The sequence below is a fragment of the Gallus gallus genome, chromosome 18 (genome assembly GCF_016699485.2).
Source record: "Gallus gallus isolate bGalGal1 chromosome 18, bGalGal1.mat.broiler.GRCg7b, whole genome shotgun sequence".
Classification (NCBI taxonomy): domain Eukaryota; kingdom Metazoa; phylum Chordata; class Aves; order Galliformes; family Phasianidae; genus Gallus; species Gallus gallus.
In genome coordinates, this window is record NC_052549.1 from 10,805,157 (window position 1) to 10,817,592 (window position 12,436).

General features: G+C 50.0%; 1 protein-coding gene across 8 annotated transcripts in view; it reads right to left on the minus strand.

The window, feature by feature from the left end:
- ABCC3 (ATP binding cassette subfamily C member 3) overlaps window positions 1-11,746 on the minus strand; it is a 43,610-nt gene extending 31,864 nt beyond the window's left edge. For 7 of the 8 annotated variants that reach the window (XR_001469353.4, XR_005840746.2, XR_006931771.1 and 4 more), the window contains exons 1-2: window positions 11,648-11,746; window positions 281-457 (exon numbers count right to left, since the gene is read on the minus strand). Coding sequence is in view for 5 of the 8 variants with exons in the window: in XM_015295526.4 (XP_015151012.1) it covers window positions 281-457; window positions 11,648-11,677 (207 nt within the window). In the remaining 3 variants the exon portion in view is untranslated. Of the gene's footprint in view, window positions 1-280; window positions 458-887; window positions 967-11,647 lie in introns of all 8 variants that reach the window. The other variant, XM_025141702.3, reaches the window with a different exon arrangement.
- Window positions 11,747-12,436: the final 690 nt, after the last annotated feature.

The window sequence follows — 12,436 nt, forward strand, 5'->3', positions numbered from 1 at the left end:
TCACCATGGAGGTGAATTATCTTCTGCAGAATAAGCTCTTCATCCTACCCAGAAAGATGTGCTTGTGGGATTTCCCGGCAGGTGAGCTATCCTTTGGAATGCCCCCTTGGAAATTCATACATATGCTGTTGCTTCCTTTAAGTACGTTCTTCAGTCTCCACATAAACCAGAAAGAATTTTGTTTAAGCCCTACCTTCAGCACTTGCTCTGACACCGAATTGAATATGAACTCACAAACCCAAGCCTGCACATCACTTGTGGAGCACTGCAGAGATCTTACCGTCTTGAACCTGCTCAACATGGTGAGCACAATGTACCCTCTTTTAGAGCGCTTCAGGTATAGAAGATAAAAGGGTAATGCAGTCCACAGATAAATACTAGGGATCCATGCCAGGATGGTGTTCTGGAAACATGGTGTCAAGTCTGGACTGTCGGTGTGGATTGAAAGATTTGCATCCTGGGAAAAAAAAAAAAAGGAGACATTTATTAACAGAGAGGCAGAAGCTCCACCAACTGGAACACCTGCTTGAAGCTTTCCAAAAACAGCTATTCTGACAACTTAGGGTTAATCTGTAACCATAAAAGCTCTATCCAAAGCTATAAACACCGAGCAAAAGCTTAAAAGGGAAAAAAAGCCACCACAAAAGACACAAGAACTTCTGCCCTGTGCCTCAGAGCCAGACATCCATTCTGCAAGCACACGTGTGCTGTTTAAGCCTTGCTTTGCTAAGGCCTGGTTACAGGTGATGATGCTACCACATTTCTCAGGGATTCCCAGCCTGGACTGCAGCAGAACAAGAGCTTCCTCTCCAGCCAAAATCCTGGACTTGAGAACTCATCCAGCACTGGAGAGAACAAACAGAGCTAGATAACAAGTGCATACCTACCCAGAAAGAAACGCTGCACTTCTAACTAACATTTCATCCTTCTTCCTTATGTGCCTCTAATGACAACTCCTTCCCTGTTCTGAACAAAAGCAAAAGGAACACATTTGACACATCAGAGGAATATGGATTTCTCAAAGACATTGCTAGCAATGCTCTCCATCTGTGACTCAGGGCACACGACTCTCATGCAACTTGTAGCAAAGGATCTGAATGCAGCACATCCAAACACACAGCTATGTAAGTTCAAACTAAAATAGATATTTCAGTACAGCTAAGGGAACTTGTGTTTAATCAAATTCACAGCTTGTGCTTTGCCATCCGACACGTCATCTTAAATCTGGTAGATAAATACTGACTTGCAGGAAATTATTTTCCTGTATCAGTAACAAGCAGATGATAAAACCGAGGTGTGCCTGAACCACAGACCTCTCTGTACTGGGGTCACCTATACCAAATTTTGGGCAGGTATGAGCTCTCAGCAGACATCTGTTTCAGTCAAGCCTCCCCAGCCCTTAGAAACGACAGAGTGAACAATCCAAATGTACATGCTGAAGTATTTCCAGGCCTGCTTTGTTTGCCAACACAAACAAAGAGATCAAATGCTGACAGCAACAGCTAATTTTAGGAGAACCGAAGAGCCACAGTGTGCTCACAGTCCTTGGTCTTGGCAATGGCCATTGGAAGGGCCGTGCATCGCTGCTTCAGCCCACTTAAGACACTTAAGAAGAGCTCCTAAGCATAATGAAACGACAAAGCCTTGGCAGGACCCAGCACAGCTTGGCTGAACTGTAACAGCTCTGTCACTCAGTGCTTCAGCTTTGGCACAAACAAGAAGTGGATGGCAGAGAGCTCTGGAAGGAGCGCAGGCACAGATCTGACGGCTGTGCATCTGAGCTGTCCCCTTCGTGCCCCAGACCAGCACCTCTCCGGCCCAGGAGCAGCTCCTTTCGAGGCACACAAGCACCCAGGGGAAGAAAAAATGTTTTCATTTCCTACCCAGCTTTGTCCAGACCTTGGGGAAACTTCAGCCTTGAATCAACAGCACACAGGCAGTTATACTGCAACTTAAATACGAGATCAAAACCAAACAGAACTCCAGCCTCGGATTCAAACTATTTCCACTCTCCTCCAATGAGGTCTCTGGTGGCTACAGAGCAGATGATGTTTAAAAGCACCATTTTAACAGGACGAGCTCACCAGCATCTACCTGCCTGGGGCAGGGGACGCCCTCTGCAAGGCTGCAGCTGAAAGGCTCCCAGTTCTAAATCTGGCACTTGTCCACTCTCATTTATTTAATGAAATGCTCGTTTCCTCTTTAAATTACACGTGGTTTAGCAATGTCTTAATCATGTTTGCAATCCCACTCTTTTTGCTTGCTGGAAAAAATCCCAGGAAAAGGAAAGCTGAAGGATAGCAATAGCTGGGCACAGAGTTAAACGAGGATTCTGTTTACAAGAACATTCATTGAAAAAAGCGCTCTTAATGTAAACCTTTCCTATCAGACCAGAACGCCCAGAAATGGTTTTCTGTCTGACAGCCACCAAGAAACTGCCCCAGATGTCCATTAACTCCAGGCCAACACAAGCTGGCTATTGTATCTGAGACACAGACTGCAGGGCTGCCAAGCCACTTTAAGGCTTTCATTAACTCTTACTTAAACTAGGCAGAGGACTTGAATTTTTGAGCGCAAAAGTACAGCTGGCCAGGAGACAAAAATTCTGTCGTTAAAAAGAATAAATAAAAATTCATATTGGGAAATTCAGCTGAATTGTCCCCAGGTATGAAAGAGGAACCATTTCAAAGTCACATGGAAGCACAGCCGGCAGCACCGACCCCACGGCTCTGCTGCTCCAGAGCCTGCACAGTGCATGGGCCGAGGAGATGCTGTGTGCAGGGCAGGGAGCTGCACGCTGCTGCTCTGCTTAGTTCTCCCAGGGGGTTCTGTTAGGGGACAGTACCTAAAACACTCACGTAGCAGAATTTCATAGATTACTTGCTCCCAGGACCAGACTGCTGTGGACAAGGCTGCCACGTATGCACCACGCAGCAGGGGCTCTGCTGAGTTACTGTCTTTTTTTTTTCATCTCAGAATTTGAAAGACACCTTTCTTACCAAGCTGGAGCTGTTCTCATGGAGCTGCCTGTGCTATAAATCAATGCTATAAAGTGTCTACTCCAACAGCCACTCCAACTCAAAGTTGCACACTGGGTGAGGATGTGACACGAAGTTTCAAGGCCATCTATCATGAACAAACCAGCACTGTGAAACACTGCTAAATGGCCTTCAATCAGCAATCAAGTTATAGGACTCCACCCTGGAGAACAAACACCAGCAGCAGGGGCCGAGGGGACCAGCACTGTGACTCCTGCCATTCCAGCTCCTGCCTTTGCCTGTCCTGCACTCTGCCCCACCTGGCAGCTCAGGTGAGATGCTGACTGCAGCCAGCCCTGCCTGCAGGTAGGAACCCCCACCGTGGGCTGCTGGGCTGCAGGGTTTTCTTCAGGTTTGCTGCTGAAAGAGGTGCTATCCAACTTCAGCATATCAGACGTCTGTTTCCTCACCTCACAGCTCTGTGCTGTGAGATTAGAGGTGCTTGATACAGCTTCCCAACAGGCCAGGGGTGTCCTGGGGCCAGAAACCTACCATCAGCGGAGCTTCCTGCTGATCAGTTAACAACAGCACTTACGCAGCCCGTGCAGCAGCCCTCCATCGTACCCACGGCTCCAGCCACGATCCCTGTGTAAGTGACCTCCGTGCAGTCAGGCTCACGTGCAGATGACCAGTTAAACCCATGACCTCGATTTAAAGGATGGTATTCAACAGGGAAAGTTCTGAGCAACATTAAATCTGCTCGAATGCTTAGTATTTCCTATTACACTTTTCCTTCTGGGAAAGAACACTACTGTTGAAAAGACCATTCTTAAAACTGATAATGCCTATAATAAGGAAAAAAACAGAACAAAGCAATATATCTTGGGCTTCTTGCATGTCATCCCTTACAGCCTTCAAAGAAAGAGAGGAACAAACTGCCTAAAGCCAGGCTGAAAAGCAGAAGCAGTGTGATTTCTGCCCATCCCTTTCCCAAACTCCAACAGTGATATTAAGACAAAGACAAAGTAGTGACTCTGCTCCTGGTTTTAAGTCCAAACCAGATCTTATTGACCAGAGAAGAGTAAAATCAGAGTGCTTTATACAGGTTTGAGCCAGCACCCATCTGCTGCTGCGTCCTGCTGCCCACACAGCTCACTACAGAGAGCTCCCAGCCCTGGGAAGGCTTCCACCTTCTGTACCCAAGCAGTTTTATCTTCACTGGGAGGAAAAATTAATACATGTTTTTTTCCAAGAATCCTACGGGAAGAACTGCAGAAGTGATGGAAAGCACAAATTCATTCTTTATCTGATGGGAAGGTGAGGGCTGCTGTGCTGATGTCATTCACACTGCACCCAAGGTGAACACGTGCCGTGCCACTGATTATCTGCTGGTTATCGCTGGTCAGAAGGTCATTTAAGATTAAAAAGGAGATCAGAAAGCTGACTGCAAAGATAGGCAGGAAAATGGAAATGAATAACTGGAACTCTTCCCTGCAATAAACCAAGATGGAAATGGAGCTTCTTGCAGAAGCAACTGGCAGTGAGAACTGCAATGCAGTCTCCCTGGCCTCCTTCTGCCCCAAGGTTTGGTCCACATCCCACCCATGAGTCCCACCTGCACAGCCCAACAAAGGAATTATGACGGCCTCCTCCCCAGCACAAGGGCTGCTCCAGACACAGCAGCAGAATTATCAGGGCTCACACTCAGCCCCAGCACAGGCTTATCTCAGCCCTGCTGCCTCCCCTCCCACTTCCAGCTGTTATCCACCCCTCTCTTTGGTCCTTGCTGCTAAGATCCTCATGGTTAACTCAGTCCTCATTTGTGAGCACAAACACAAGCAAGCTCCCTGCTCCACTTTTGCACAAGGCTGCCAGTTTCAAACGGCCTTTTCAGAGCAAAATCATCCATTATGTCTCCAAAGGAACAGTTTCACCTTTATGCACAGAAAGAGTAACTCGCTTTGTTCATCTGAAGCAAATGCTGCACAGCTCAACTCCTTCACGTGCTACACAAACCCTTCTTCCTTCTGAAACAGGGCACAGGGTAAGGATGTTCTTCACTGCAACACTGGAGCAGTACTGCCTGGGGCTGAAAGCATGGGAGTGCTAACAGTACTGCAATAACCAGAAAGGGCTTTTTTTTTGTTTGTTTACAAAACACTGCAATATGTATCCACGTCAGTGCAGCACTACAGGTACCACAATGAGGAAATGCTGCTCACACTCTTCCAACTGGTCTCTCTTCCCTTCTCCTTTAAGGGGAGGTTTCCCATCAGTGCTGTGAGGCTAAAAATTCCAGACAGAAAAGCAAAGATGGGATCAGGTGAGTGTGGAACAGGAAAATGCCCATCACAGAAACCAGAGGCGAGGCAGAGCCCTCCTGGTATGCAGCTCTTGCCCAACGAATGGCACGCACAGCTTCCATCCAACACCAGCTAAGCAACGGGAACGTCAGGCTTAACACTTGATTTTCAACACTCATAAACCCCATATTTCTGACAGAACTGCATTTATCCATGATCTGTACAAACATCCTGTGAGGGAATCCGCCCAGCAAGTGCTGACAAGAAGAGGAGCGCCGTTGGTGAAGAATTTCTGTGGGGCAGCAATGGCCCAATTGCAAAACGCTCCCAGGAAACACACTGCAAACACCCCATGGAGGCAGAGCTGCACGCTGCCACACAGCTTCCATCTGCAAAGAATGCTTGGAGGTCACCAATATGTGAGCAAGGGGAGCCACCTCTGCACTGGGGTGGGAGGAAAAAAAGGGAAGAAATACAGATAAAATAGCATTGCTGCACATGGCTATTACTACCAGTACCAAATTTCCACTGCACAGCTTAGTATTGGTTTCTTTGTTTCCCCAGAAGACATCTTGCATTTTCAGAGGAGACAAAATATAGAAGCCTGAAGTTTCTGAGTGCTTTTTGTTCTGCTCTCATTCCCCTTTCTGCAATAAAGACCAATATCCAGAACACGGATAATTCTGTGCTTTGACTTTCCCATGTTTCCAAATGTACAAGAAGGCAAAAATGAAAGAAGAAAACTACACGAGTAAGGGGGCGGATTCCAGGAAGCATCGTTCAGCTGGGGGCAAAAGCAGAGGGGCTGAGGCAAGAAATGGTGACCATGCATTATTTAATTGCATAATGTATTTCTGTGTTCTCCAAAAAGCTCAGGAAAGAAAAATGAATTACTTCTGAAACTGAATGACTTTGCAATTGGAAACAACTCTTGTGAAATCTTTTTTGTCCTCCCCTTCCATCATTCCCCCCCACACTCCGGTTCAAAGCCTCCCAACACCAGCACATGATGTTACCACCAAGGACCCCAGCCTTGCTGTGCCAGGGCTGCCCCGGCGCCAGGGATGAGCTGCCAGCTCCAGGCACAGCGCTGCCAGCCGTGCTGACACACTGATGTGTCCCCTGGCAGATCGCTGGCTGCCTGCCTGCTCTGCTGTAACGTGTGATGGGTAATGGCCCGTTGGATGCACAGCCCTGCCAGGAGACAAATGGCCATTACTGGGGAAATAAAAAAATAATAAAAAAAAATCAACCATTTCATAGGATTCTCAAATGAGTTTCTTTTTAATTACATTTTAAACAGTAAGAGCCTCTTCATTTTAATATATTACAAACACATGCAGAAAGAAAAGGGATCTTCAGCAGCACAGCATTTGTACAGCAGGTGGGGGAGTTCCATCCTGAAATGCTTTATATTCTTAACTGCAGTGATTAAAGCAGCTCCACTTTAAGGATCTCCTCAGAAAGTCATGCTCTATCCCAGCTCTCACTCCCATGCAGCTCCCAAGCCCCGGGCACCTCTGCCTGCACACCTGCTGGCTATATCACTGCAGCTGAATCAGTCAGAACTGCCACCAGGGAGAAGCAGCTGGGCTGAGAGCTGAAGAACCCACCTGAGCTCGGGATCTGCCACAGGCACCAAGTCCTGCTGTGGGGTTCAAGTCACAGCCCGAGCACATGGGGCCCTCGCCAACCTCCGGCAGGCTCCCAGCCCCACAGCACTGCTCCCCCTCAAGGCATCCTCCACTTTTCCTGCCCCACGCTCCAAGAAACACAAGGGAAGGAAGGAGCAACGCCTGCTGTCCAAAAAGCCTCTGGGAAGCACTGCCCACAACAGAGGCAGATTGCCTGACCTGCCAGCATGCTGCTCTGAAGAAAACGGCACATGCTGATTTCCTATAAAGACATGAGCAATCACATTTACATGTTGTACTGAAATGAATGTCATTTTCATGAGCTTCGTTAACTGACACTGTCGCTGAAGGATGCCATGAATTATTGACATTGGCAGCTTTCACTGGTGCTGTTTCGCTCACAAGTTTCAAACCCAGACCTTGTCTTTCCCAGACAGATTTGAAGACAGCCTGTTCTTTACAGAGGAAGGATAACAGCTCCTTGCTAATACTCCAGATCTAAGGACAAATATTTATACTGCTCTTAACACTGCAGAATTAGATGCCCAAATCCTTTACTAACAGTTTCGCTCCAAGTCAGTTCAAGAATCCTAACACCCTTTGGGGATTTAAGCTTGAGTACTTAATTGCCTTTAAGTTCAGGATGTTACCAGCACAGACACCCTTGGTAAGAGAACTTCACAGATCTGACGCCTGAAGAGACCACTCAAGTTACCTATCTGAACCTCTTGTGTAGCACAAGACAGAACACAGATAACTGAGGTGACAGTTTGTGAAGAGGTTTGTGTAAGTGGGACTCTGTTATCTCAAAGCGGATACAGTTAACAGAGATTACATGGAGATCTGTATCATCTTGAAGCATCTAAAAATGTTCTGTGCTCATCACAGCAAGGCAGAAGGAGGAGCTGATAGATAAAGAAGAGCTGCTGTGGACCAGGCTGCCCTGCTGCTGAGTCCTCTCACTGACCTGCTGCTCCGCTCATTTTGCTGCTGCTGCGACCAACCTCGCTGATACTGTAACAAAGAACTGAAATGCCATGTTTTAATGTTAATTCAGGGCCAAACTACGTTTGGTAGGGGTTTGTTGTTGTTGTTGTTATTTTTTAAAATCAAGTTATACATGTGTTCCAAGCAGTACTCCTTTGTCATCTCCCTTGAAAGAAGCACTTTCCTCCTCCCACACCCATCCTAAGTCATCTTGACATAAAATAAGAGGAAAAAACCCACATTTAAGCATGGCACACGAGGAAGCAAGGAGGGAAACCATGCAGAAAGGAGAAGTGCAGTGCTGAGCCAGAGGAGCTGCATTTCCAGGGAGCAGCATGACCTGCAGCCCAAACCCAACCAAATGTCACAGAGGGACTCAGAGCAAAGGAATGTATGCAAACCAAAGGGTTGATGGGTGCCTGTGCTCCTATATAGCAGATTGTCCCACAGACAAGTCGGAGGTGTTGTTTACTTTAGAAAATTGCTGCAATTTCCTGTCGAATTACTCAAGAGTCTGTGGGTGAAGAATGAAACAGCACTTCTCCTGGGACAGACGTCTGTCAGGAGGGAAAGGCACGTGCACAGCTGGGAGCCGGGGGCAAAGCAGGGCCAAAAGTAACAAGCCCAGACCTCCCTGTAAGCGACCAGAAGTCGTGGCCTCTCACTTGAGGCACCACATCTCTTGTGCTCCCATTTCCTCTTCATGCTGATAAAAATAAAGGACAGAAGTCAATGCCTCAGCCTGGGCACAGACTGCAGCCTTAATACAACCCACCACCCCAGCAACCCCCGAGCACTGCACAGCACTGAATGCTTTACCTTCACAACAGCCACAGAACCATTTCACACCCAGAGCCTCCGAGCCACAGGAAGGCAGCGTGTCTTTACAATGGAAAGCAATCTGCTTTTCTAACCTCGTGTTGCTTCCTTGCCGGGCCAAAAGGTGCATTACCAACAGAATTCTCCCTCTAAGGGAGCACTGCATTCACCTCTGAGAGGAGCTGCTCACGTTGTATGTCAGCATGAAGGTGGTAACTCTGCAGTGCCTGCTTCTACGGGACAGATCTGCACCACATTAACTGCCTCAGCATTCCAGCAGTGAGCGTGTGACACAGGAGATAGGAGGCAATTGTGGACAGCAGCAAATAATGCACCACAGCACCGTATGCATGGGTACACACTATCACATTCACCTCTTCCAACAGCGTTTAGAATGGGGTCATTGCCAGCAAATATTAACAGTTAGCTCTGAATGCTTCACTGAAGAACACGGTGCATTTCTAAGCGCGATGAGATTGCCCACACCGTAAATAACGTTCTGGTTGTTTCTCCTTCGTGTGTAGAATGCCCTGTATTTGTGTTAGTGACTGCTGACTGCACGCTCAACAGGTGAAGCAGTAGCCAGAAGGCACTTCTAATGTGACCTGCAGTTTATCCTGCAGTTCCTTATTTCCAAAATGGGCTGAACGGGAAATTATTTTGCCTCTGTGCAAACACCAAAAGCCACCCCTGACATTCCTTGAATTCCATGAAACCTTAAAGCTTCTGATTAGCCAAAAACTCTGAGGTCAATCAATCGTACAGGCTGACTGAGCTCAACCTAAACATTTCTGTGGGCTAATCTGGAGCTGTTTTGTTCTGGTTCTGACCTCCCTCCCACAGAACTATCACAGTGGGCTTAAGCTTCAAAACAAATAAACGTTGGAATGGGAAGATCAGGTTACTTTTTGCTCTAAACAGCTTCAAAACTGACATCAGTACGTTACTCAGCCTCCAAAAATACCCAAAGTCAACTTGACAAAACATGGGGAAATTGCCTAAGTTCACCAGGCATGAAAAAGCAAACATTAATACTGGTTTGCATTTTATCAAAGCCTTGATCTGAGCCACAAGGCTGAACACCATCAGCACACACGCTCAGTAACTGCCTTTCCCCGCCTTCCGCCCTCCTCAGGCAGATACAGCAAAGTCTACATTTATGGAGCATTCTGCCCGTTATTCATCATCAGCTCACCACGCTGTAAGTAATGTCAAACGCTGCATCGCAAAGCGACAGCAAGAAGTCTGACCTCTGTCCTGGGGTACTCTTCCCTATGGCCCAAAAACCAGGTACATAGACTAAGATGATGACGAACCAAAAGATAAGTTGGCTAAAACATGTTTATATTAAAGGAGTAATTGGAATAAAGGACCGTAATCACAATGAGCTGAACCATCACAGCAACCAGAACATTTTATCAAAGGAACACAACACATCCTGTTGAATCTCAAGCTACTGCTGGACTCGGATGCAGGAATGATGGGGATGATGTAGCCAGAACAGTCCCACCCAGCCCTGCGATTACAAGACAGGCTGAACCCTGCCAAGGCCCAGCGAAGTGCGACTGTGCTCCTACAGCACATGTTCTGCAGTCAGGTGAGCAGTGCTGCCCAAAGGAAGCCCTCTGTGTGCCTCAGGAACATGGCTCTTCTCAGTCAGCTTCTCTTCATCCTTTTGTAATATCTCTGGTTGATGTATAAGGATGTGAAAATCACACAAAGCAGTTTCTGGAGAGCCTTATAAGAACATATGCCTGACATCTTCCTTTGCAGTCATGGATAGAAAGTGCATTCCTCCACTAATGCAACTTACCACGTTTCAGATTGTGTTAGTCACATTGGAACCATCACCTGTAGTCACTCAGATGGTGTGGATTTTGTCATTATTTAAGTTTAGCTAAACATATTTAGATCTCACCATCATTTGGGCTCTAAGTAAACATTCATTAATGAAAACCCCTTCTCTGGATTACTTTTCTATCGCTTCCCGCAAATCTAGCATCACATGGCAATGTCACGGAGGAGGTACTCCCTTGAGGACACCATGAGACAGCACAGGGCACCACGTAACAGCGCTACATGCAGAGCAGGACGACACCTACCTACACCGCACACCTGAAGGCAGCACAGCTGCAGGAGCGCTCTGCACGAGCACAGCAGGAGCTGGCTGGAAGGCACAGGGTGCAGCAGCGGCGCCAGCACAGCCCCACTGTGAAGGGAAGGCGAGCTGCTGTAGCAGCCAGCAGCGGTCTGCCTGTGCTTGTTTCTGCTCTGTAAGCACGTGCAGCAGAAAGGAGATGAAAATAAGACTTGTTTGAGCAAGCTTACCCAAACCCACTGCGTGTATCAGTGAGTGCGTGAAGTGCCTAGAAAGCAAGCCCGAGATCGAACAAAAACCAAACCAACGGGCTTAGGGCAATGCAAAAGTAACGCTGAGACACATTTGGAGCGAGGATTAGTTCTGTGGCGGCAGAGCTCCGCTGCAGGACCCCGCAGCCAGCTGTGCGAGCCGCTCCGCGACAGCTTCCCCGCAGTGACCGCACGCAGGTCCGTCATCAGCCATCCTTCGTTCATCCCGACTTCACTCAAGAAGTCCGTGCGGGGAAAGCAGCCCGCAGAGCGGGGCGGCGGGCAGCGGAGCGGCAGCTCCTCTACTGCTCCTGTGGTGCTCACACAGCGCTCAGCGCCCCACACACACACGGCGCACACCTCCAGCGCGGGCGGCCCGGCGCCTCACGACCACCCTCAGCAGAACAAAGCGCGGGGCGCGGCCCGGCGGGGAGGAGCGCCCGTCCCGCAGCGCGGCTCGGTCCGCGTGGAGGCGGCACACCGGGCGGGACGGCTGCGCCTCAGCGGGACCCGCAGCGGAGCGCCCGGCCGACTTTCCCCTCAGAGGGAGCGGGGCGGGCGGCGCCGCGCTGCTTACCCAGAAGCGGGAGCCGCAGAACGCTTCCATGGCTGCTGCGGCGGCGGAGCGGAGCTGAGCGGAGCCTCCTCCGGTCCGCGCCGGGCAGCGGGAGCGGGCGGAGCCGGCCGGGGGCGGGGAGGTTGGTGCCCGCCCTGCCCCGGCCCGCCCTTCCCGGCGGCGGGAGGCGCCAACGCCGCCCTCGTCCCGCGGAGGTCCGCTCACACGCGCCCCCTCTGTGGGGCCGCCCCGGGCTGCGCGCTGCCCTCGTGCCGTGCGTGACGGCCGTGGCCCCCCCCGGCGGGCAGAACTCCCCTTTGGCAGCGCCTCTGAGCCGCTCCCGGGGCGGGACGTTGGCGGTCCCCTCACGGCGAGGGCGCCGAGGTCATCCGCCGCCCGCCCAGGCCGGGGGTTTTCCTGCCGCCCGCCCGCGCCGTCCGGCTGCCGTTAATGCGCTGCAGCTGCTCGGCTCTCCGTCCGCAGCGCGGCTGCCCCGGCGGGACCCGAAGGCAGCGCGGGAGCCCCAAAGCCGGGCCTGAGGCCGCCTCCGCCCGCACTGCCCGGCACGGAGCCGCCGCGCAGCTCTGGGGCTCAGGGCGCGCAGTGCTGGGCAGTGGGATCTCAGCCTTTCTGCCCTTTGTTTTATTTTTGCTTTTTCCTGCCTGGCTGCAGCCTTGCCTTCCCTCAGGGATCCCAATCATAGAATTGCTGCGGTAGGAAATGACCAATAAGGTCACCAAGTCCACCCCCAACCCGTCCCACTGACCCGTCCCCCAGCACCACAGATCCCTGGTAGCAGGAGTTACGGGC